General features: G+C 41.9%; 1 protein-coding gene across 7 annotated transcripts in view; it reads left to right on the top strand.

Annotated features, from left to right (window-relative positions):
• The first annotated feature begins 296 nt into the window (after window positions 1-296).
• Window positions 297-26,502, top strand: part of MEIS1 (Meis homeobox 1) — a 138,367-nt gene continuing 112,161 nt past the window's right edge. For 2 of the 7 annotated variants that reach the window (XM_034953284.3, XM_034953282.3), the window contains exons 1-6: window positions 1,841-2,915; window positions 3,707-3,933; window positions 5,809-5,950; window positions 6,498-6,548; window positions 7,347-7,397; window positions 8,833-8,979. In XM_034953284.3, the coding sequence (XP_034809175.1) occupies window positions 2,874-2,915; window positions 3,707-3,933; window positions 5,809-5,950; window positions 6,498-6,548; window positions 7,347-7,397; window positions 8,833-8,979 (660 nt within the window). In that variant the 5' untranslated portion in view covers window positions 1,841-2,873. The other 5 variants (XM_003830909.5, XM_055107893.2, XM_063594906.1 and 2 more) reach the window with 5 other exon arrangements.

The raw sequence follows: 26,502 nt of genomic DNA, 5'->3' as shown, positions 1-26,502 counted from the left end.
GTCTGGGGTGGTGAGGGCAGGGCTTCGCTGGAGAAAGAGCTAGTGGGGCGCGAGGTTCTTACAGGCCCGGGAGAGGTCGAGGCTGGAGCCCCTCGGCGCCTCTAAGACAAAGGCAGCGGTGGCTGCAGCCCGAGCCTAGCACTCCGGCAGCGTCGCGCCGCGCCGCGCCCTGGGCGCACGGCCGCCTCACCCCGAGCGGGTCGGAGAAAGAGCCTCCCTCCCAGCGGCTCCCTGGCCCCGGCTCCGCCCGCGAGGTCTGGGCTGCTGCGAGCCCGCGCCGGGTTTCGCTTTCCGGCGATCATAAATAGCTTGGTGTTTGTAAACAGGCGCTGGGGGCACATTCCCCGCGCTCAGCTCATTGTTCCCTCCCTTCCTCTCTACTTCGCGCAGGACGCCTGGGCTGGGGCTGGGAGCCGCCGGGGCTAGGAGGTGGGGGAGTCCAGACCCGAAGTGACAAAATGCTAGCATTTTCTTTCCCCCGGCCGGGCGTCCACCTCTAACAGCAAAGAAACCTCTAAGCTGGGTCTGCAGAAAGCCCGAGCCACCTCAACCCCATGTTCTCAGGACTCCTTAGCAGAGGCTTTCCCAACCCGGCTTCTCCCTCCTCCTTTTCCTCCACGATCCCGCTTTGACTTTTCTCCTTGCAGTGTTTAGTTCTGAGAATTCAGTACTTTGCGCATCACCCCCTGCCCCGAAAAACACTGGCAGACCCCAATAATTTCGAGGAAAGTCATGAAGTCTATGCGCGGAGCCCTGTGCAAAATAAATCCCGCTGCTGCCTGCCCGGCGTTGATTCCCAATTTATTTCAAGAGAGTCGGCTTTGGGGAGAGAGTCTGCAGGGGGAGGGAGAGAAAAGAATACTGAAAATAAAGCCGGCGGCCGCGGGCTACTGCCTGCGTTTGTGTGCGTGTGCCCTGGGTGTGTGGTGTTTGTGCCTGGGCGTGCGATTTAATGGAGCGCCTCTCTGCCTCTCCAGTGCGGCCAGAGCTCGCTTCGCGCACCCACCCCTGCCGAGGAGCCTACTTGCTGCAGCCCAATGCATTGTGTAAGACGCGACCTGTTATGGCCACCACTACTTCCGGGTTCTAGCATTCTGGTCGGAATCCACCTCTCCGCCTGTGCAACACACACTTTACACACGCACGGGGACTGCAAGCGGGCAGCATCGATCGTGGCTCCTTTAAGACAAACTCAGACAGACATTTTTTTTAACCCTCCTTCTCTAATCTCCCTCCAGTGCAGCACTTGCAAAGAGGGAGAGAGAGAGGGAGAGAAAGAAAGAGAGAGAGAGAAGAGAGAAACTGATTAGGAATTAGGACTGATTCAAGGGAAGCGAGCGCTAGGGCTTTGTGCATTTGAATATTAACATTTGAGGTGTTCTGACCAGAAGAAGACAGAGCGGATGATCATTCATTCACCACGTTGACAACCTCGCCTGTGATTGACAGCTGGAGTGGCAGAAAGCCATGAGATTTGGTAGTTGGGTCTGAGGGGCGCTCTTTTTTTTCCTTTTCTTTCTTTCTTTCTTTTTTTTTTTTTTAAACTGATTTTTGGGGGAGAGAAGATCTGCTTTTTTTTGCCCCCGCTGCTGTCTTGGAAACGGAGCGCTTTTATGCTCAGTGACTCGGGCGCTTTGCTTCAGGTCCCGTAGACCGAAGATCTGGGACCAGTAGCTCACGTTGCTGGAGACGTTAAGGGATTTTTCGTCGTGCTTTTTTTTTTTTTTTTTTTCCCCGGGGAGTTTGAATATTTGTTTCTTTTCACACTGGCCTTAAAGAGGATATATTAGAAGTTGAAGTAGGAAGGGAGCCAGAGAGGCCGATGGCGCAAAGGGTACGTATTAAAAAACAATTGTGGAACTCAAATGTGAGATTAAATTGAAACGTGGCCGAAAGACACTGCTAAAAAGTTTCCTTTTTTTCTCTCTCTCTTTTAAAAAATGAGGCTCCTAAAGCCGTGGCCTAAGCGAGAGGATTTATTCAATGCATTTGTAGACTTATGTATGTTACTTGGAGTTGTTAATTAAAGGAATCTATTTATCTATAGATTCCTAACCAGCAGCTATATAAATAAAAATGCAAGCTCAAACAATCATCTGGGTTTTTTTTTTTTTTAAAGCTAGATACCTAAAGCTGTAATTTGAACATTCAGAGATCAGAAGTTTAAAGTTATGTTTAAACTAAAATATACAGCTGGAAACTTCTGATATGTTATTGATTATGCTCATCTTTAATATCACTAGAAGTATTCAGCTTTTTAAAGGAAATAACTTTGTCATAGTATAGCCAATTTTTTGGTCAGAAAACATTCATCTTTTTATAGTAATTTCAATTTGTATAGACTTGTATACAAGGCAATATTTTGCAAGTTTCTCTTAGATAAGCCCTCTACTAATTGAATACTAAGCTAAGCACACAGTTACTCACTTTAAAAATGCAATACTAATTTCCCCATATTCCTTTTTCAATGGAAATGCAGTGAGAGTAAAGTGAGACAATGACAACCCAACTGAGGTAGTTTCTTAAAAGAAAGGGGGTCTACAAAAAGCCTTCCTTGCATAATTTGTGTCCTGGCCCTCAAAGCCCTGTTTGCAAAAGAAAGTTACTAGGCTGACACATTTTTCTTTACTCCTTTGGTTCAGGCAAATGTCAGCGTTCTTCCAAACTCTTTTCACACCTCTGGCTTTAAGGAGATGAAAGTGGCAATTCCTCCTTTCTTTGAAAATCATTTCACTCTCAGCGCCTCCAAATCTTGGGAAAATAACTGCCTGGAATGAACCAATTAGAAAAACCTAAATAGCTAAATTTCACACACACAAAATAATGACAATCAATATGAAAGTAGTTTTTTTTTTTTTTTCTGGAAGAGGAAGATGGAAAGTTGTGCATTTGCTTTTGAATTTGCTTTAAACCTGGTGAGTAACATTTGCCTCCTTGACTTCTAGTCTGGAAAGAAAGTTCATAAGAGTAAATAAGAAAATAGAATATTAGCTGCTTCAACTATAGATTTTCTTTAACTTTGGGGGTGGGGAATTGCCCAATTCTAAATTCAGCTCTGATGTTCAGGAAAAGCTACCCTTCTTTGAGTTTCACTTATAAGGGGTCAGTTAGTTTTGTATAATTTAGCAGAGTTTGTCTTGGAAAGCAAAAGAAATGCAGTGTCTTGTAGGACTGCCTAACCTCACGCTGGCAGGGAAATAAAATGAGAAGCCTGTCTAAATTCACGCGCTTTGCGTAGCTGTTCCCATCGTAACTTTTTTTTTTTTTTAATTCCCCCTGATGTGAAGGGGCTGTGAAACTAGGCGGGTTTGCTGCAGTGTCCTGGCACGTTTTAATATTGTGATTTTGAATTTCTTCCTCCAGAGACATGCCCGTTTCACCTTCTACCCTCGGGAGAATGCTTCTCTTTCTCTCTTTCTTTCTTCTTTCCTTCTTGCCAAAGGAGCCTGAATTTCTAAACTAGTTGATAGGGACACAAGTTAGGGCAAGATCATTCATCCCAGACGAGTCTCGCTGAGAATTCTGTATTTTTTACTTAAAGCTTTAATTTTAAAATAAGAAAAACTCAGCTTTATAGATGCAAGGCCACCGAATTCCGGGTGGAAGGACCCAGCTGTACTGACCTTATATAAGCTCGGTGCCTTGCCGTTCTCCCATTTGCCCGCCTGGCCTCCTGAAACTTCTTTCTCTCCTGTTTGTCATGCAGTACGACGATCTACCCCATTACGGGGGCATGGATGGAGTAGGCATCCCCTCCACGATGTATGGGGACCCGCATGCAGCCAGGTCCATGCAGCCGGTCCACCACCTGAACCACGGGCCTCCTCTGCACTCGCATCAGTACCCGCACACAGCTCATACCAACGCCATGGCCCCCAGCATGGGCTCCTCTGTCAATGACGCTTTAAAGAGAGATAAAGATGCCATTTATGGGTAGGTACAATGGGCAGCAGGTTAAGTAGTTGAGACTCAATGCTTCCCTCTTTCTCTGTGCCCTTGGTAAGAGGAAAGTCAGAGTTCTCTGGATTGGAAATACATCTTTGGTGACTTTTCATTCACATTTCATGGATAATTTGGGGAGGTGGCCTGCCATCCCTGAAGCCCTACATCCCCATACACACTCTGTGCACATCCAGTGCCCTGCTCCACCATGGCAGTGCCCGCAAGGGGGTCCCAGATGAGAAGAAGCTGGCTAAAGGGCCCTTGTCCCCTCTCAGACTCCTTCAGCGGGCTGGAGTCCTCCCTCGCTCGATTTCGCCCGAGAGCGTTAGGGGTTTCTAAATGCAGGCGCCTTTGTGTTGTAACGAAACTTTTAGTTTAAGGGAAAATCTCTTTTAAGCCACTGATTGTTCTGACTTGCTGAGTTTACTCAGCAGCCTTATGCTGGCTCTGCCACTGCACAATAAAACCAAAGCAGGACAGTTGCAGGTCAAGCAAGGGGGAACATGTTTTGCATTTAGGGAGTTTGACCACTGAAGTCAAGGAGAGGAGCTTGCTCTGAATTGTTACACACATTAAGAAACTTCTAGGTGTTTTAGCACTTTGTGCTCAAAGGTGAAACCTGCAGGATTTAGAAATAAGTACATTCGGGGTGCTCTTCCTCGGAGGTTGTTCTCTGGCTGCGGTTTACACTGCTTTCTCCTCCGCCATTCGATTAGACCCTGGGCTAGTAGAATCCTTTGAAACTCACTTGTGCCTACTGTGTGCCGATGAATTTGGGAACCTCTTTTTACTTTGCAGAAACTTTTATTTCTATTTATTTATTTTTTAAAAACCAGGACACACTGACCCTCCCTCGCTGGAAAATATATATATATATAATCTTTTTACTTTATTTTCTGATCCCTTGTGCGATGGGCTTGTTTAAATCCCACTGTTCTGTCCGCAGAGTTAACTACAAGTGGTTTAGGCTCTGGGACAGAACATTTGGGGAAGCTTTGTAAAGGACCCCAAACTGTTAAATTCCCAGCTGAGCTGTGAGAGCTAATAAAAGACTTGAGATACCTCCTTGGGCATTAGAAGAAGCTTTTCTTTCTTTCTTCTTCTTTTTTTTTTTTTTTCTCTTTTTTATGGGCTGAGACAAGCGACATCTAGGCCCCTCGCAATACTAGCTGCTTTGCCACTTCGCGGAGACAAAATGAAAGGCTCTACTGCAGGGACATTTGAAGGAACTTTCTTTGGGGGGCGGTGGGGGCCATCTGCGAAGGGAGGGGAATGTGCGTGGAGCTGAGGAGGAGCCTCCCGGCTCTCCGAGGGCCTTGGGGTTGGGATCCCTAGGTGCAGCCCGTTGACAGTCGGCCCCACGGCCATGGACGTCCTTTCCCCAAGTTAGCTGAGCGCCTGCCACCGAGATCCCCCGAGCCTGGGCTTCGCGCGGCCGCCTAGGAGGAACCCGCAGGAACCAGCCCTCCCCAACTCTCCGCCCGGCGCCTTTCTCCTCCACCGGATCCTGGATGTGCAGTGGAGGGGACGAGGGCTTGTCGGGTGGGAAACTTAATTCAAAATGGCTGCTGGAAACGCTTGGGTTTTATTCGTAGCAAATGTTGCCAATTTCTCCGGCCAGATACGCTAAACCGATCCTCAGATACCGTCCATGGCTCAGGGCCTCCGACTTCAGGGCTCCAGGAGGAAGGGGAGGTGAGCGGTCACCTGGGTCTGGGGGAGGGGGAGGAAAAGGAAAAAAGTAGATGACACAATCGGAGAGGGGGTCTGTTCCTCTTGCTCCTCCAGCTGTTTTTCTTGGGCACCTTTTTCCATTGACTGGGGACTAACCATTATGTTGTTTGTGACTGTTGTATTTTCTTGCAGACACCCCCTCTTCCCTCTCTTAGCACTGATTTTTGAGAAATGTGAATTAGCTACTTGTACCCCCCGCGAGCCGGGGGTGGCGGGCGGGGACGTCTGCTCGTCAGAGTCATTCAATGAAGATATAGCCGTGTTCGCCAAACAGGTCAGCAAAATAGATGTTAAAAAGTAAAAGAAACAAAAAGAGAGCCCCCCTTCGCCAACACACACACACGCGCGCGCGCGAACACACACACACACACACACACACACGGCACACTTTCAAAAGTAGCCAGCACGTAGTCGGCCTTAAGCCATGCATGTTACCTCCAACCTCAGATTTTCTTTCTGTCTGAGTGTCTGTTTGCAGATAACTTAAAATCACCCATCTGCATCCCCACTCACCCTCCAGAAAGCAAACGTGGAGAGCTCACTCTGTAGCTGCTGTGGACTCGGCGGTCTGAGCAGCCTCCCCGAGAGCCGTAGTTGCTAGTAGAAGTAAGACTGAGCTCTGGGCTTGTTTTCAGCTTATTTAATTCACACTGAAATGTTTCTGCGCGGGACGAACTCGGTGTCACAGGGTCCCTCCCGGAGGGTTACATCCTGCCCCCGACAGTGTAATGAGGCAAGAAACTAGGAAGGCGACCAGATTTCAAATTTTCTTTCTTTTTTCTCTCCCCTCCCTCTCCCCTCTCCTTCTCACTTGTATTTAGATTCGCGCAGAAAAACCTCTATTTTCTTCTAATCCAGAACTGGATAACTTGGTAAGAGCGGACCCCTATTTCCCTCCCCCGCCCCCGACCCCCTACCTCCCACCTCCAACGCCCTCAGCTTTGCTTTGAGAGCCCTGAGATTTCTAGACCGGTCTTCCCGTGCCTGCAGGTTGGCTGCAAATGTTTCTGTACACGGACAACTGGTCCGGGACAAGATCCCGGGGAAATAAATTCATCTCGAGAGGGGCCGGGCGAGCCGGCGCGGGGAAACGCGAGCTTTTGTTTTTTATGACAGCCGGGCTGCGCAGCTCTAATCAGCGCGGGGATTTATCTCCCGGCCTGTCAGCATGTGTGCTTAAACTTTGCGGACTTCCTAGCCCTCTAAGTCCCATCACGAGGGCAGCCACCGGACAAGAGCCCCCAAACAACCAGTTTGCCTGAAAGGTGTAAGGAAGGCAGCAGAAACTTTGCAATGGGAAAAGCCACAGTTTGAGGGCCATTTGGAATATTTTTCTCTCCACTCCTTCCAAGGACACATGTAGTCCAGTGTTGCGGCCCTTTTGGGGTGGGGCGGGGCCAGTGGGACTGAGAAAGGGGAGAGCCATGGGGGAGGAGAGTGTTTATGATCCTCACTTAGATGTTGTGTTGTTGTTTTAGCTAGTTTTTTTCTTAAGAAATATAAACCTCTAGATGGTACCCAGTTGCTGCTATTAAGTTTTAGTGTTATTGCCATAAATCAAAATAACTCTATTTACTGGTGGGAGGGGGTGCGCTGGAGATTGTAGAGCTGTGACAGCCAGTTTTCTGCAAGCCAGGAATGGGGTGCTTATTGTTTTTGTATCTTTGCAGATGATTCAAGCCATACAAGTATTAAGGTTTCATCTATTGGAATTAGAGAAGGTAATTTCTCTAGCCTCTTTTCCTTTTACTTACCCCTTACCCCCAAACACACAGGGGGGAGGGTTCAGAATGGCTGAAGTTCAGCCTTCTGATACATTTGCATAAATGTCTTTCTTTCTGGTAATTAGTGTCAAGGCCAATCTTAGCGTCCATTTCTCTTCGCAGTTTAATTACAATTTCAGCCACTAAAACCGGGATCACAAACGCCCTAGCCTTGTGTTCATTCTTAATAACTTGCTGGCTTTGTGTAAATAGTTGCAATTCTGTGCATCCCAGCTGATGTTTAGAATGCTGCTCTGAGGTTGTTTCACAAGTTAATACCTCTGTTGTCTCTTCTCATCCTCTTCCTTCTCTTCTTTGCTACCTCTGAGGGAGAAAAAAGTTTTATTCAGTTGTAGTGAGTTTCTGGAAGACAGTCTTGAGAGCAAGGGCAGATCAGACACAGGGGAGAGGCAGAAGGGGAGAAGGAGGAGGAGCGGGAAGGAGTCTGGAGGAGGTGGTGGGGAGGCACATTAAACGTTTTGCAGAGACAAAGCAGAGTTGATAGTTGTGTCAATTTCTTGAATCTGTGAATCCTGCACACACTCCACCTTCACACTCAAGAAAGGGTGTGGGATAACATGATTTTGCTAGCTGTTCTATAAATCTCAGCAATAAAAACTTAATGCATTGTAATTCAAACTAACATTAAATTGCAAGCACACTGGGGTTTCTTGTGAATTTTTGCATGTCAGTGATGCCTGGGACCTGTAGGAAACCTCTGCACTTACACTTAAATATTTCGAGGCATTCCTTCTCCTTTTTGTAAAAAAAAAAAAAAAAAAAAATCAATTTGATATGTTTTTGTGTGGCTGTATGTTTTCCCATATCAGGAGTACTGGCAACTTGATTTCCTTCCATTTTTTTTTTTAAAGAAAGTTTTCTAAAATATGCCCCTTAGAGATAAAAACCTTCATTACAAATATAATAAGGACTTGGGTTGTCAGGCATTTATCCTATGCCACCACAGTACAGGTTCTTTGGAGAATATATATGTGCATATATACACACGTATACATTTTTTTCTTAGACACATTAGAAAGGGATTTATGATAAAGTCACTGGATGAAATTAAATAGTTTACCTTAAATGTCACCTACGCAGGTCACCTTTCTAATGACCACAGCCCCAGGAGCAGATGAATTTAACACGGGTGTTGAATATGTTGTAGCCTGTGAATCATCTTGTCACTGTCAATTTTCTGGGATATCTCTATTTTGCAAGAAAAGAAAGTTATTCCTAATTCTGGATGCGTCTGGGGGTCTCTGGAGGACAATTGCCCTGTGTTTCCCCTATTTGGAAGTTTGGATCTCACAAGGGGGGTGGATTGCACTTGTCAATGTCATTTATGCACTCCTGATTATATTCCCATTTTTTTATTTCTGTCATAATGTAGGTACACGAATTATGTGACAATTTCTGCCACCGGTATATTAGCTGTTTGAAAGGGAAAATGCCTATCGATTTGGTGATAGACGATAGAGAAGGAGGATCAAAATCAGACAGTGAAGATATAACAAGATCAGCAAATCTAACCGACCAGGTATGCGCTTTTCAATTTCAACATCCCTGGGAAAAAAAAAAAATCTGTATGCATATTGCTTGCTGGGTCACTACTACCTCCTTTTATTATTTGCATATGATTAAGTCCCTTTTAGATACATTTCCATCGAAATGAAAATTTTTGAATAATGTGGCTATTATTGCTTCATTAAGGCTGGCTCTGGGATTCGACCTGAAGAGATGAGCTTGTAAAAGCTTTGCTAGCAAACTTGACCTGTTTCTTGTCGCTTTTAATTTTTGTCTTTATTTTATTTACCCTCTATAATAATGGGAGTGTTAACTGCCAGTGACCGCCTCTGATTGTAGGGGCTTTGTTCCGGAGCATTTTTCCCCCTTCTATCTTCAAGAAAAGAAAAGTGTAGGGTCTGCTTATTTCTTATTTTATTAGGAATAAATCCAAGATAGGTGGTCTAAGAAAGACAGCGAGAGTTTGAAATCTAGCAAATGCTGGCTATTTTCTCCCTGTCTGTACGGTTCATTAGCCTGTCTTGTCAGTTTTCCTCGGCCGAACGCTTCTAGACCTCACTGAACATTGCTTTGTGTGGTGTTCACTGCAAGCTCGCCCATTTTATTGTACTTAATAGAAAAAATAAGACCAGGCCGAGGTTATAAAAACAGATAAATATGGACTTTTCTCCTCCTTCTTTCCACTCATCCTCCAGCTGGTATGTGCTCTGGGCCCTCTGGGTTGGCAGCTTGTGGACATATCAGCATCAGGGGCACCCCGGCGGCTCCCTGGGTAAGGAGGGTGGGGGACCTCGCACCGCCTTTGCTCTCAACTGAGGGCCTTGGCTTGCTGCACCCCCTCCTCTCCTGTCTTCCCTCCAGGCCCTTCTTCCGATGCGTTACTAAGTGGGGACGACTTTTATTTGGAGTTGCTGTGGGGATTTCTCTCTCTCTGTCACCCCAACACCGCCGTTTGCTCCCAGGGTGCCTCTCTCTCTCCTGTGGCTGTATCTCTGGATTGGTCCAAAGGAGTTGCAAAAATGCAATGAAAGTGAAAACGTGTAGAGTGAGTGAGATGAAACAGGGCTCAGAACAGTTCCGTTGCGAATTGTAGCAAGGCGTCTAGAGATTTGGGTAGCTGGCCTGCTCTGCACCCTCCCACCCTTCCCCCCTATATAAGTGAAGTCCCAGCGTTGTTTCTCTTTCTGACTCGGCACGTGAGTCCAGATTTGGGGGAAGAGATCAGCCTGCCTTTGTTAAGCCAAAGGCCAGCTACTCTGCAAGCTCTGCCATGATCTCTGTTGGCCAGTGGCTGTCTTGTACAGTCCTTGTCGAGCGCCTGACGCCTGGTTCTTAGTGTCATCTTATGGTTTTCTTCTCTCAACATCATCCTCTTAAAATACATTCTCAGCTTGATTTTCTCTGGGCAATCCCCGCGACATGGGCTGAATTCCTCTTTTGCCCATGGGGAGCGAGAAACAGGCAGAGCAGAGATTTAAAAGTGCCAATGCGCCGGGTCCGCACTGTGATCTGGAGAATTGGAAACTTTGGGCAGTGTAGACGAGTGCACAGAACACGCAGCGTGCGCAATCCCAGTGCGGCCCCACAGAGGTGGGAAAACTGCAGGCGGCTCCCAGCCTTGGCCCCCGCGGGCTGCCCGGGCCTCACGTCTGGTTCAGCCCGCCAGCCCTCGCCCGGGAGCTGTTGAGTGCAGATTCTGCTGAGGAACCCTCGAGTAGCTGCTGTGGAATAAAAATTGCAATCCAACAAGCCTAACTGGAAAATGGGATTCTAAAAGCTCCGGAGTGCTGGGTACATAAAGCTATTTGAGCAAATTACAAGAATCGCTTAGGGGCATGAATGAAATCAACACTTTAATTGCCTCCAAAATGAAGATTTATACCCCATTTTCTCAAGGAATCATTATTTTATTAAAGTCAAAGATAAAAGACCAAAGTTATGGGAATTTTTTGGAGGGGGGAGAGAGAATACAAAAATTAATATATCATGGAGCTCCCCCCTTCTCCTTCCCTAAACTTTTGTTACCCAATTCCCTTCAGATATGCAAATATTGGTATGCAATTGTATCGGATAAAACTTCTCATTTTATTGTCTTCTACCTCTAAAATGAGAATCTGACTTCTGGTCCCCGCTGGTTAAGAGTGGGCTTCGAAGCTTTGGCTGAGCTCGTGGCGCTGTTGGCCTATAGGCCTGGGCTCGCTTGTGTGACCCCCTGGGGCTCACCCAGGTTTCAGCTGGTCGGAGGACAGCAAACCCAAGGTCCGGTTTGGAGAGGGGAGCGCAAAGCGCTGGGCGCATGCGGTACAGTGCCACGGCCGCCGGTGGGCTCCACTGCCCTGGGGAGCTGAGGCGCGACGAATGAAGCACCAGGGAGCCTGGTGGGCGCTAGTTCTCCGGTCTGGAGCCTGCTGGCCTGTCCCTCCGGGGCGCTGAATCCCTAGTGCGGCGTCCTGGGGGCCGGGCAGGAAGGATGGCCTCTCCACCTGTCTGCGAATGCAGCCCAGCCAGTTTGAGCCTCCGCAGAGGGTGCGCTCCGGGACTGGGCGCTTCTCGTGCTGTGAGAACGCTGGGCCTTGTTAGCTCATCAACCCCTCTGTCTCTAGGGCCCGTTGGCGGCACGGTTTATTTTATTTTACCTGTTTTCCTCGGAGGAGGAAGACTGCCACCCGCGCGGGGACCTGGGATCGACGACTTTGATACTAGGCCGTATCCCGGAGGGCTAAGTCGGCGGAAATCCACTTGACCTTGTAGCGTTAGTCCTGTCCTTTCCTTTCCTTTCCTTTTTCTTTCTTCTCTCTTTCCTATTTATTTATTTATTTTAAAAATAGGATTAAGACACCAGTAGAAGCTGTAATCCCGTTTCTTCCCCCACTCCCAGTCTTCCGGGCCGCCTGGAGGTCCCTGCCGGAGAGAGCCACTTTGGCGGGCGCAAGCCTCCTGGGCGCCCTCTCCTGACCGCCGCGCTCTCGGCTCGGCTTGGCTGTTCCGGGCTCCCAGAGGCTGGGGGAAGCGAGGGGCGCCAGGGGCTTCCCGGCCTCAGCGTGGGGCGGGGTCCCGGCTGCGACCCCGGAGCAGAGGGAGAGGGGGGCCATGATGCTAGGCGTCGAGGCGAGGGTTGAGCCTGTTTGGCTTCAGAGAACGATGCGGGTTCGACCGGAGGCGGGGCGCGTGTTCTAGGGGCCCTTGGGTGGATTGTGGGGCGCCAAGAGGGGTTAGGCGAGGAGAGGCCTGGCCACCCAGTTGCTAGACTTTAGGCCGCACTCCAGGAAGGAGCAGTCGGCTTCCTTCCTAGGCCGCTTCTCTTGCGCGCCACTCCTTGAATCTAAGCATTTTCCACTCCAAGAACGCGTTGGGAGAGAGGGGAGAGCGGAGCAGAGTCTCTAGGCCCCCAGGGCCGCCTCCCGGGGTGGCCACGCCTGCCGGTAGCGAGCCGAGATTAGCTAGGTCTGTGCTCGGGCCTCAGCGGTGGCCCTGGCTCTTCCCATAAGCAGCGGGAGGCAGAGAAATGGTCCCTTTGGATTACAGTTTTTATTCAACAGCAGCTCTCCGGGGGGTCCTCGTCTGAATCTGCATTTAGCAGCTCCTGGGCGAAGGCTGTCGGGCTGCACAGGACGCCCTGTTGCATGTTAATCCAGATTTGTCTCTGACGTCTGGGGAGAAGTAATATGGCTTGCAGTTATGGAACCAGAGAGCCACGCTCGCCAGGCAGGTTAAATGCCAAGTGCTGCCGAGCTCCCGGGGGACGGCCGCCGGGGCTGTGCAGCCCAGACTGGAGAGCGCAGGGCCGCCAGGCCTCTGGGATCTGGGGCAGGCCGGGCCCAGTGCGCCTTGGTTCCCAAGTGGTCCTGGGAACTCTGATGGCGATTGTTTTATTTCAAAAGTTCACAATGTTGTTTCTGAAGCAGAGTTTGGCTTAAAATCCTTTAAACTGAGGTAGAACTTGACAGAAAACGCCCTCCTCCGAAGAAGCGGGGGAAATTCTTGCAAGGGAGATTTAAGCTTTCTCTTTAAGGGAGGTGTCACAGTCAGGGATGAGGCAGGGAGGGGAAGAAACAACCTAATGTCCTGCATGGATTGGATCTGCTGCTTTAGAAGCAAATAGATAGGGCCAGCGAATATTTACGAATACTAGAAATGTCCGCAATTCCTTGTCATCCAATAAGAAAAGTGGACACAAACAGCGGGAGGCAGAAAAATGGTCCCTTTGTCAGGTAGTTTGTTTTTAAATGCTTCCATTTGTATACATCTTATTTAAATTATAAATGCTTCGTAGGTTCCCACTTAATGCCTTAATCCTGAAACCTCTCAGTCCACAGGACTTGCAAGTGATAAAGTCTTAGCATCACCTAACTTTACATTTGATTGTGTTGTGGGTCATGTGATATAGTCTTAATTCCTTTTAAAATATATGTCAAATGGAAATTATGGCAAGATTCTCTTTAATGATTAAATAATAAGGTGTTGACTGCTTGTCACTACACTGGCTAATTGGGATGTTCATTCTAGGCCCTTTATTACATAGCACACTTTGAATTAAAAGTTAGTTGTTTACTGGGTATATTTTTATTGTTAATTTCTGATTGGCTTTTAGTGTGTATTTATGTGTGAGTTTCAGAGTAGGGATGTATTGATTCTTAATAGGGACACTTTTAAAACATTCTAGAAAAAACAAGGGGAAAAAAGTACAGCATACATGCAGATAGGTTGAGATCACTGACATTGGTAAATGTCTCTAAGTCTAAACGCTAATACTACAAAAAATCCTTTGCATAGCTTCCCTCTCTCTCTGTCTCTCTCTTTCTCTTTCAATCTCTCTCTCAGTGGAAGTCCCCAGTGCAAGTTGCATGAATAATGGAAAGCAATGATACTAATGCTACTTTGTACAAAGTAAAGCCTCATAACAGTAACTATTGTTCAGTGATTTAACTAGCTCCATGGCAGTAGGTCATTCAAATAGCAATTCTTCCCCCACCAGAATGACTCCATTGCTCACCATTCTGAAATATATAGAGTAGTTGTTTTATATAGCTATTGGTCCTAACTTAGAGACTTGTATTAGAAAACATGGAGAATCTTAAATAATAGAGGAAGAAGAGAAGAGAAGGGAGAAAAATGTATTAAAATGTGGGCCGGGCTTTCAAAAAAGTAACTGAAATATCATGCTAGAATTGTCCAACTTTGAAAATATATAAATTTTAAATCATTATGTTTTCAAACATTCATATGTTTAAATTTTTAAATGTTTGTCATAGTCCCAAAAGATTTAAAACACAGCTGTGGCTGGGTGACAAGAAAAAAAAAATCCAGTAAAATTCTATACTCTTAAAAAACAAAGACTATTTGTGCTCCCATAGTAGAAACTTATGTTTATTAAGGCCAAGTAGATAGACTAAAGTATTACCACGAGGCCTACTGTCCTAAAACTAGCTTACCTTCCCTAGCGTACCTTACAGGTGGAGTTGGAGAAACTGTGAATAATGCATAACAAATTATATTAAGACACTTGCCATAAATGAAAATACTGTCAACATGAATTTAAATGAAGTATTCTCATATTGGTAATGTTATGCTTTCCATTGCAACAACAATATTTTCTTATGAAACATAAATATGTCAAACAAATGTGAAATGCTAAAGTTTTAATAAATGATCATTTAATCATCAAACACAACCCAAGTATGTATACAAAAACTTTTAAAGGAAAGTCGGCATACAGCCAAATTGCTATAGGGACTAGCAGGGAAATGATCAAAAAATGAACATGAAATAAGACTTCCTGTAAGAAGGTCTATAATTCAAAATTATTTGACTCCACTGTCAGGGAAATAGTTGAAGGATAGTAAACTGATACAGTTCTCAGTCATTTTTGTTACACAGTCTTAAATGTTTGCAACTGTAGCATTTTACATGGCCTTTTGTGGATTATGATATCTGTCATATTTGAATCAAAGTACTACTTTAATTTATGACATAATCGAAACAAAATTTTTTGCCATTTCTCCTGAGTGCAAAAAAATTTAATATTTAGGAATTAAATAAAAATTATGGGAAAGTATTCTTTTACAAATAAAGAAAAATAGAATGCATGCGACACAGTTTATCTGACAGTTGTGCAGATGTTATTATAGATTTAAAGATTTTCCAAATCCCAAGTAAAACAACACTGCTCTAAATCCTGTTGGGCTTGCTCTTCTTACTAAGCAGGAAATATCAGAATGTAATACCTGTATAAAAAGTTCTGGACTAAAACATGTAAAATACAGTCTCCCAATTTAAGTTTTAATAATAATTACAAAATTTGATTTTTGGCATCCCGTAGAATTTTGAATATTTTGCTATCCTTAACGTATACGAATAAACCATGGGTGTCTAAAATCAATTTTGAAAAGTTCAAGCAAATGAGTGTGTCCATGTAGTGTAAAAGATAAAAGAACATCTTCACGGTATCTTTAACATGCCATGATTTCAAGATTATAGGAATTTAGAGAAGCTTTTTGGAGTCTTAAACAGACTTTCCAGGAAGTATACCTACATTGGCCAATTGCTGGAATCCCTACACTTGTAAATTGGACATTTGAATAAATGGTATAAAGGATACTATGTGAAATAAGTGAGAATACATTCACTTAAATATTTGTCACTAGAATCCAATTATGATCAATGTAATGCATTCAAGTGCACAGAATTAAAGCAATTGGCAACATTTTACTAGACTTTCTTCAAACACTCTTTTGCTAAATAGCATTTCTTAATCTAGAAAATATGTTCTTGTTAAAGGAAAATACAAGAGTGCAAATATTTTCCAATTATTTTATATTCTTGACTTCTTGGTTCAGAGTTTCTAAAACTGACTAAAACATACTATCAAGGGTTGATTCTCTGATGGAAAAAATGCTTATTTGTATACATATTGAATTATACACCTGTTGTTTATTGGTGTCATGAGTATATATAATCAAATACAATTTACAGCTGGAGTTGTATAGTTGTATATCAATACAATTGAAGTTTATAATGAAATTGACACAAATTATAGCTATATCTGTTTTAAGATATAAAGTAACCATATTATGGTTTTTCCATGACATATGGACCAATTTATATGGCATACGCTAATGGAGGACAAATAAGTTGAGCAAAGAAGTTTTACCTTATTTGTAATTCTCAAAAATACATTTCTACAATGGATTCTTCCCTTGTACTTCATAATTCCATTTACAATTAATAGAATTTATACTCACGAAGTAAACAACCTTGAGTGTGTAATGTTATGGTTCTTTAAAAAACTCAAATAAAATCCTGGCATGCACCTATAGTCTCAGCTAATCCAGAGGCTGAGGCAGGAGGATCACTTGAGCTGAGGAGCTGCCAGCTTGGGCAATATAACAAGACTCTGTCTCAAAAACAAGACCAAAAAATCCTTAAATGAAATCATATTATTCAAAAAAAATAAAATGCCTATTATTATTAATAAGTTTACGAAGTGAAACTTTAAAAATGGCCACAACCTTATGAGTTTAACGAATATGAGCAACTGTTATAGTTGTGCTGCTGCTTTTACGTTTTAACCAAATACAAAGTCTTACATTTTACGATGGACTTAAATATACATTATTTTAACTCATTTAGAAGATATCAGTAAATAACATTTTTGAGTGATATTAGAATTACTCTAATATCAATATATGACAACATTCTAGTATCAATACCTGGCCACATAAGCTAGCTTAGAATGAATTGTTGCATGTGAATTTCCATTTCTATAGAATTTTCCTTACACTTTACAATACGGTTTATTGTTTATTATCCATTAACTTTAAATTTCTGGGTTGTTGGTTATTATTTAGCAAGATAGAACTATATCTCTTTCTTTTTCTGATCACTTTTTTTCTGCCCTTTGGAAACCTTCTATGCCTGAGATTTGAACTTGAGCTAGTTTGCTAGGTCTCATTTTCCTATTGTAGTGCCTTGTGGGTTATTACCCATATGTGGGTTATTACCCATATGTGGGTTTGTTTTCGTGAGAAAATGAAGAATGTTACTCACTTCAAAACAGGAATGAATAGAGGCCAAAGTCATCAAATATTCCCAACCTGTGCTTTACAATTAGGTGAAAAACTGAAAACTGTGATTCTTATTTGTCTTCCCTAGAGCTGTGAACACTTGGTATAAAGATTAATATTAGCCCCTTTGTGTTCTTCCTCTAAAAGCCTAAGTGTTTATTTTCAGCAACTGTATTCTTAACTGACTGTCCATACTTGGTCCCAGACCTCCATAATTTACATTTTATTCTGAATTTGCATTCATATCACATCCCATAGAAACTCTTTAAAGTGAAGTGTGTTTATGACTATTATGAAACTCTGGAAAATGAAGTTTATAATGAAATTGACACAGCCATCAAAAGGACAATGAAGAGAGCAATTTGACTGTACATCCAGAGTTTCCTTATCCCATCTCAACTTGTAAAAGGCTTATTTCTCTTCTTTTAAAAATATTAGAAGCTGAATGAATAAGAATTTATTTGACAATAAACCTCCTCTTAATGTCTCCACAACTATTTGGATGTGTTTTCGAATATTAACTTAATTTGATAGACAAGCTATAATTAACTGTGACCTATAGTGTTTTCTGGTATTCAGAGATTATTCCTTAGCAATTTGAAAACTTAATTTCAAACTACATGATGTATAATTTCTGAAATTCTAAAGGCATACTTACGCTATTTACGTGGAGTGTTTGTCTACAGAGCTTCAAAATGGAAATACTTTAGAGAGGTGGAGGAACAATTTTTACATACAAAGTCTTGGCAAACTAGCTAGTGCAGGTGGGCTCTTTTTGCATACTTTTCAATATATAGCCTTCCTATATATTTACTGCAATATTAAAATTTTTCTTCCTGAAGGAAAAAAAAAGCTCTGTGTTTCATACAGAAACTCATATATGACATTTTAAACCTTCACATTTCATTGATCATAAAATCCAGCCAATATATATATAGAAAATTTGAAATAGCAGCAAATAGGCAAGATGCTATTTGCTATTATGCTACAATCAGAACAGAAACTTTAGCAGTACAATTAATTAGGCATTTTGGGTTTAGTTGCAACATTTGCTTGAAAGTTCCCACCAGATCTGGAGTTGTTTTATAATCCACGCTTGAGAATATTTTAGTGTAAAAAATTTGTGATAAATCACCATTGAACATTACTTTTATTTCAAATTGCTCCTTCCTAAGAGATGTAGTGTCAGGAGTAACCACCCTGCCCTTCACTCTTGAACATATAAATGTATTATTTATTTACATTCTATCATATACATTATTTATGGGAATTATACTATAACTCTACAGAGCATATGGAATTCATCTTCATGAGATAAGGGTGGCATCTCTGCCAATGTGGTATAGCCCTAAGTAGATAATTAAGGATCACCCTCAGACTACAGATAAATATTATCTCTTATAGAGTCATTACATGTTTATATTTCATAGCTCCAGAGGCAAATGTAGTTTGCCATTTTCATTTTAATTGTCATAGTTTTCTTGGCTCTAGCTTCTAACAAAGAGAAACAGGAATTTTACATTTGGAATTGATCTTGATGATAAATTAATATGCTCAAGAAAAAGAAAGATATTCAGTTGCAGAATTATTTAACCCCCTTCCTTTCTTTCAGCCTGCTTTCCCTGTCCTTAATGTGTTCCAAAATTTTCTGAAGAATGTTGTTCATAAAGTTTGTAGCACTGTTTGTGTATTTGGTGGCTTGGCCTATTGTTTCATTATATTTTGGGTTTTTAAAAGCTGTGTTTAATAACAAAATAAGCAAGAAAAAACATCTGAGTTATTATGTCCCGTACTTCTTTGCACAAAATAACAGAGAGATATAGAATATGCTTGTTCTGTGCATATGAAGTGTATTGTTAGTGTTCAATTTTTTTATTCTAATAATTATTCAAAGGCAGTAACAATCTGCATTTAAGTGAGTATAAACATTTTTATTCTGGAATTTGGAATTTGCAGCAACTCAATTTTATTTTCCAAATTACCCTGCCATTTCAATTAGGTGCATTGTTCTTCACTCTACTGTTGCGACATTCTAAAGGTTTGCTTGCCATCCTAATAGTGAAATGTTTGAGTGTTTAATATTTATTGAGGGCATGTAAAGAACATGCCAATAGAAAAATAGGAGAACAAAACATTGACAAATCAATTATGGGGCTTTTCTTTGCTCGTGGTATACTTTCAATATTCCAAATACTCTGTAACTGTTAAATAGTATGAATAATCTCTAGAATAATAGCCTTGGGTGTGGCTGAAGAATGACATTCTGATTAACTGGAATTCCTTAAAAAGTGCACAGTGCAACTCAGCATCTTACTTCTGGAATTCACAGTTGCTTTGGCTGATCTCTTAGTTAAGTATCTTGAAATATAGAAAACTTGACCGTTGTAGGAACCAGAAACTCAAATTAAATCTCAAGATGCTTTGAGAAAGGCCTCACTGATGATTTTACCCAAGATAAATAATGAAGGAAGGGAATAATCTTTTCCCAACTCCAAATTTAACGTTGTCAGTGGGCTTAAAGATGCAGACATTCTTGAGGAATGAGAGACACTTAAAACACAAAATGTTGCAAAAAATATAAAAAATCAGAAGTGCTTCTAAAGAAACCATAGGGAAATTAGAAAATACCCTATTAATAATTATTAGTGGAAATCAGTGGTAAATATAAATTTCTATGATTCTTTTATTCAAAGTATAATGCTATGAGGTAGTAGAACAAAACAAGACTATATCTTGGCTGAATTTTTTTTTTCTTCTTATGTCTCAATTGTGTGTTCTCTGGCTCGAGAGTTTAGAAGTAGAAAAGAGAAAACTTCAGAAACACTTGAGACTAAACAGTTAAGTGTATTGCTTGTCATTTTTAGTTACACATCCTTTCAGGAAGGTGGTGTTCTAATGAACAATATACAATTTAGAGCCAGAGCACTTATATTTGAATCTAGACTTTGCTCTGAGAGGGCAAGTCACTGCACCTTGACGGGCCTTAGTTTAATAATCTGTAAAATGGGGATAGTAACAGTACCCACTTTACTGAGTTACTGTAAGAACTAAATAAAAATGCATCTAAAACATTTAGAGTAGTAAATCCCCAATAAGCACTTCATTACATTATATTTTATCTTCTTGCTTGTATTCTGCCTAACCTTCAATAACAGGAATTGGGTTTATGGAGGAAGGATTGGGTGCTGGTTGATGGGGATGTTGTTTTATAGAGTATCTTATAATCGTAGAGTTTAAGAAAAATATCTTAATTCTTATTATGAGGGGTCAATTTTATTCTGATTTCAGCATAGTGTAAAAGGAGACTGAACTCAGATATTTTACTGAGATAGTATAGTGAATCACTGCAGACTCACTCCTAGGGTAAAATTCAAATAACAGTTACGTAAGGACCCTGTGCTAAGTACTTTTCCCCCACATTTCTGAATACAAATACTTCATGCTGAGGTCTTGTTGCTTTCAGGATATTATTATCTACTTTTACTCATTATACAATGTTTTCTGCATTATTGGGTTTTTCATTTTTTAAATTTTTTTTGCTAGGAGCCTTGCCTAGAAAGTTTGTGGTTGAAGTTGTTTTATATAAAACACTTTTAAGTTTATTTTATCTTAATTTGTTTGCAGAACAAGGAGCACTGATACTAAGTTACGGATGTAAAATAAAACACTGGGAAGCAAACAGTCTTATAAAGAGGATTTTATAACATCAGGTGTACTGGCATGTAATTTACTGATTCTTCTCCCACTGCTAAGTAGAAATAATAGAAAATGATCAGAGTTCAGCAGAAAACTCTCAAAAGATAAATGAATAAAACGGATTGAAGTATTTAGGTATACTTATTTGGAAATATAGTGGTATCAGTGGATTAGGGTTTTTTTTCAGTCAAACATTTAACTCTATGAACTACAATTTATAGGTATGATTTCAAGAAGCACCTAGAGTCATTAAAGTCAGTAAATATAAGAATTTATTTTTATTAATAGCATGCCAGTTATAATACAATGGCATAGAAAAAGAAAAGGTTATCAAAACATAGATACTTTTACTAAGAATTTTAGCGTATTGAGGCTTTATCTTCTCTCTTCTTAAGATTTTTCTCTACAAGAAACTGGTAAGTAGAATTTGAACATTCAGGGCGCTTGAATAATTTCTATTACTTACCAGTTTTGAGAAATTGGCATTTATGGTCAATTGCCCTTTGGTTGTAATTATTCCTTTTCTTTGTAATTTGGCTGAATGTACCACATGTAGAAATCTATATTATCTTCTTAGACCACAGTAGGGTCACCATGGGATGATGTTAGCATTGATTGACAAAGTTAAAGAATTGGGCAAAAAGTATCAGTGCTGTCTTGATTTCATCAGGAAAGCCTTTGGAATATTCTGAGTGTTGTTTTACATCTGTAGACCTCTGCTTAGCATAGTTGATTCACTTGTAATTTATTGGGTAAATTAATTCAACTGTGCAGGTTAATAAATTCCTGAAAATGTTAGAGTGGAGACCTAAAAGACACCAGGCTGTTGAAAACTAGGGTTTTAAGCAGCATTGGGAAAGTGTTCTGTGGTATTCAGTCCTGTCTTCCTAAGGTCCCCACCCTCACTGCCTGCCACAGCAGCCCAGCGCCTGAGTATTGAGAGGAGAATGAAGCATGCTGATTGCAGGACAGTGGGCAAAATCTTTAAGGGATAGCAGATTTTAAAAATATATCTTACAGCCAGGCTGCTTTAAATTCCATTACAATGTAATTAAAAAACCATTAGATTCATTTTTTAACATTCTTTTGCCTTATGCCTTACGTATGTGATAGGTGTGTGTTGCGGTGTGTGCATGTGAACCCATGTGCATACTCATGTCTGAACCCAGGCTTTAGTGATTTCTGAAGCTTGAAGAATCACCTGGTAGAAAACTTTTCATTTAAAGATGAAATTACTCCTTGGAGAATTTTCACCAAAGGCAAGAAAGCACAAAAATTCTTTTCCTCCTCTCTACATGCCTCATTACACAGAGATAGAGGATTCAATGTTTGGAAAATTATCATTTTTGTAGGTTTTATTTGTGGTACGTGAGAACTGGGAAATATGGAACTCTATTTAACAGATGCTATGTCTACCTATACAAACTACCCACAATGACTATCATATGATTTTTATACACACACACACACACACACACACACACACACACACACACACACATTTATTTGCAAGCAATTCACCAGAGTTGCTTAGCTGTTAAGGTCTTAGAAATCTGCCTCATTTGATGCTGAAGTGTACACACTTATGCTGCGTATAAAAATACTGGCTGGCACCAATGTAGTGAGTGCAAGACGTAAGAGATGATTACATAACCAAGATGCATTTCTAGATTAAAAGTGCACAATGGCAGATATGACAGGGCTGGAACTGTGAGAAGAGGCAGTGTGGTGTGTTGGTGAAAGCCACAGATTCTGAAGAGGGATGCTGGATTTCCATTGTCTTACCGCTAATTTACCATCTGCCCTGAGTCACCAGAATTACCCTTCAGGCCTCTATTAAGTGGAGTCATAAGCACATTTTATCACAGCATTAAAAAAGGGTTCAACGAGAACCCTGGCAGGGCTTACAGACTTGGCAAAGGTAAGCGAGTGAGGGAGGGGGCAGAGAAGGAAATGAGCAAAAGGAGAGTTGGTGGAGAAAGTGGATAAAGTGTGTGAGGGAGGTAGCCTTTTAAAAAGTTGGCCTCTCTGCCAAAGATGAGTGTGGGCCTCCATCAGGGAGTGCCTCAGGCACCTACCACTCTTTTCCCAGAACCAGCAATTGCCTCTCTGCATTTTATCCACTTTTCAGCAGGGCATAGTGTGGACTTAGAAAAGGTTTCTCTAAAGCATGCTATTTCACGTCCATATCATTCCTCACAACACTTTAATGTGGCCCCTGAATCCACAGCATGTGTGCACAGTGAAATATTCATTTGTGAATGTTTATGGCATTTCAAAACATCTAAATGCTCAAAAGGTAAGAGCAGTTTTTCTGTGTTAAGAAAAAAAAAAAGGCAAAACAAAACATACTGCCTAAACTTGTTGTGGTTAAATGAATTTTGCTTAGTGATTTCTAGGGATTTTTTTTTTTTTTTTTTAGAAATCCACGTAACTTTTTTTCCAGAATTACCTGAATTTGAAGTTGAGTAGATGTAGCCCCAAGGGAGTATGTTTTGAGAGGAGCAGGCTGTATCTAGGGCTCTAGCAAATTATAGGTGCTCAATACATGGTAGTTGAGTGGGTTGAATGATTATATGGTATGTTTTGGTTATCAAGCAGATACAAATGTGAGCCACCAAGCATTTCAGTACGAGTTTCAGTATGACAAGACTTTAAATACTCAGACATAAAAAGCCTTCTCAGCATCCCCATTCCCCAGCTTCAGGTACACACAGGTAAATGTGTATTGTTTCTCACAGCAACTCCTGTGCCCCTTCCCTTCTCCTCATTTCTCTGCATATGGATCTCTCTCTGATCCCTTTCCTCAGATGGTATCATTGATTGAGGAGTGTATAAGAAATGATATTTGCTGAAGTCATGCACCTTTAAGGATCCCGAAAAACACTGTTTAGACAGAGGGGAAAAGTCAAGGGGAGCCGGGCTAATTAGATGCACCCCCCCAAGACAGTGTGGGATGCTGACATACAGCGATCCCATTCACTGTGCTTCATGGAAGAGCACAGGTGTGCACATGGGCACATACATACAGACATGGGCAAGCCTGCCAGTGTGAGTGTGCATGTGTATGCCTGAGTACCATGCACACTGGTGCCTTCTCCATGCGGACCTGGAGACTGTCCTCACCTGGAGATAATAAATTGTTCACTTTTGGAGACAAGCCAGCTCTTTCAGGCCACTAGAGATTACTTACTAAAGAGACCGTGGTGATTTGAGAGAGTAAATGTACCTCCCCAAAGAGAAAGCCGCCTATTGATAGGTGCAGACTGACTTCGAATTTTGTACACTGATTATTTCATCAGTTTCTACGTAGCTGCTAACTGACACCTTCACAGTAAAGATCATCAGACTCTCAATTATCCACCTTTTTGAATGGGACCAGTAGTGTAGAAGTTTTGAAGAAAAAAAAAACAACTCTATTTTTGGTTCGAAAAAAATGATTCTGGCATCATACTGATGTGGTGAATGACTGACTGGGAAGATGTGTCAAGATGCTTTGTATACTGTAAAGTGATTTATAAATATTAGGCATCGAATTAAACTTGATGAGGTAGGGAGGAACAAACCACCTGTAAAAATCATGTTATTCCAAGGTGAAAATAAGATCAGTTTGCATTCCCTGAGCACACAGCAGCTGGGAGATAGCACAAAGCATACCAAGCTGTGCACGAAGCCAGCTCAGGTTAACCATTCTTTCCAGAAGGTCTATACACTGAATATACCTGTATGTAGATACCCCAAGGTTGGCTTAGGTCAACTTATGTTGTTACATTAAGAACTATAGAAGCTGCCATTTATTGAGTGCTTGCTGCATGCTTGACAATTTACATATGTTATGTCTGCAAGGGAGTACTTTTTATCCCCATTTACAGATGAGGACATTAAGGTTTCAAGAGGTTATGACTTACTTAAGACCATGTAAGTGGCCCAATCAAGTTTCCAACAGGACTCTGTCTAGCTTTAAATTTTCTTTTTTTGACTGTTATGCTACAACTGAGTATTAATCTATTTTTATAGTGGTGTGTGTTTGTGTAAGTGCAAGTATGTGAGGTATATTTAAATTGTACTACTCTTTTTTAGATATTTTGTGATGTCTCTCATATGGGAGAACACAATGCCAGGTGACAATTTAACAAAGATTCCATATGTATTACTTAAGTTATTCATTCAAAAATATATTTGTATCTAATATAATATCAACATTTTCCTAGGATGGAGGATATAAGCGTACATAAGATGTAGGCCAGGATTTCAAAACATTCATAGTGTAGAATTGTAGACAGGCACAACAGGTCATCACAAAGCAAAGAGTGAAAGGCTAGAAGTGTGCATGAGATGGTCTGAGCTCTCAGAGCAGCAGAGCCTCACTCATCCAGGGGATGATGTGTATCAGGGAAGGTTTTCTAGGTAAGGTGGTATCTGGGCTGTGCCTTAAATAGCAAGAAGGAGATAATCAGGGGCTGGGGTCAGGCAGGGCAGAGCAAGGCACTGCAGGCAGAGGAGAAGGATGAGCATGGGCCTGGAGCAATAAGCAGCAGAGTATCTGTGAGAAATCATGTGCAATGGGATGTTGCAGGAGCAAAAGAAACAAGGAGAGGAATGGTCCCTTGGGGAGATTATGAAGGGCTTTGTATACCAGGGTAAGGACCTCAGATTGTATTCTGTAGGCAGTGAGGAGCAGTCCATTCATTCAACAAATGTTTTCTGTGTGCCAGCCAACTGCTGGGCACTGTGATTGATAGTCAGGATGCAATGGTGAGCAAAACTGACACCATGCCTGACCTCACAGAGCATATGATCTGGTGGAATGGAACTCTTTTAAAGGTTGGGAGTGATGAGGGCCTTAACAAGAACAGCAGTCATGAATATGGAATGGGGGAGATTTATTTCAGAACTATTTGGGGGTCAAAAATAGACAAGATTTAGTGACTGATTGAATGGGGAGGTGGAGAGAGAGAGATAGAGAGAGAGCATATGAATGGCTCTCAGGTTTATACCACAGGTGGAGGATGTGATACCTACTAGGACACGGAATAAAAAGGAATGAGTAGGAAGTTTAGTGGAGACAAAGAGTTTAGCTTTGGACTTGCTGAGTTGAAACAAGTCCACTTTCGGACTTCTTGAGGTGGATGTCTTTGCATGGAGATGGTTTCGCAGGTAGTTGGACATACAAGTCTAAAGACCAAAGAAGAGATTCAGACACACACGTCTGGTAGCATATAGGAAATCAAACCACTGTGGAGGAGGGAATTATCCAAGGAATACCTGGAAAGTGATAAGAGGACCTGACCTCTGTCCAAATTTAAGGCATAGATTGAAAAAGAGTGAATGGTAGAAGAAAAAAAAGTCACCAGTGGTAACTTTATTCAGGAAGCCAAGATAGTTTTTGAAGTTGCAGTTTGTTTGTTGGGATGTTGGTGGCATAGTGACTAATGAACAATTCAGATTCATTCCCTAAGCACTTGGTGCCTGCTGAACATGAGCCATGCATTGTGCTGAGCTAGGAAAGGAGAAGACAGAGAAGATTAAGATACCATTCTCACTCATGGAGGAGTCAGGGGAGCTCATTCTTTCTATTTTACTACAAGATTCCAGTAAGATTGCCTTAGAGATTGAAAATACCATACATGGAATCAGAAAAAAACCCCAAACAACTTATTTTGAAGTGTTCTTAAGAAACGATAGAAGAAAATGGGAGTGTTCTAGCTGTCAAAGAGAGAAGATATGAGGAGAATCATAGCTTGCTTCAAATATTTTAAATGGCTGTCTCTTGGGGC

This window comes from Pan paniscus, chromosome 12 (genome assembly GCF_029289425.2).
Source record: "Pan paniscus chromosome 12, NHGRI_mPanPan1-v2.0_pri, whole genome shotgun sequence".
In the NCBI taxonomy this organism is placed as follows: Eukaryota; Metazoa; Chordata; class Mammalia; order Primates; family Hominidae; genus Pan; species Pan paniscus.
This window is presented reverse-complemented; position numbering and strand designations above follow the sequence as displayed.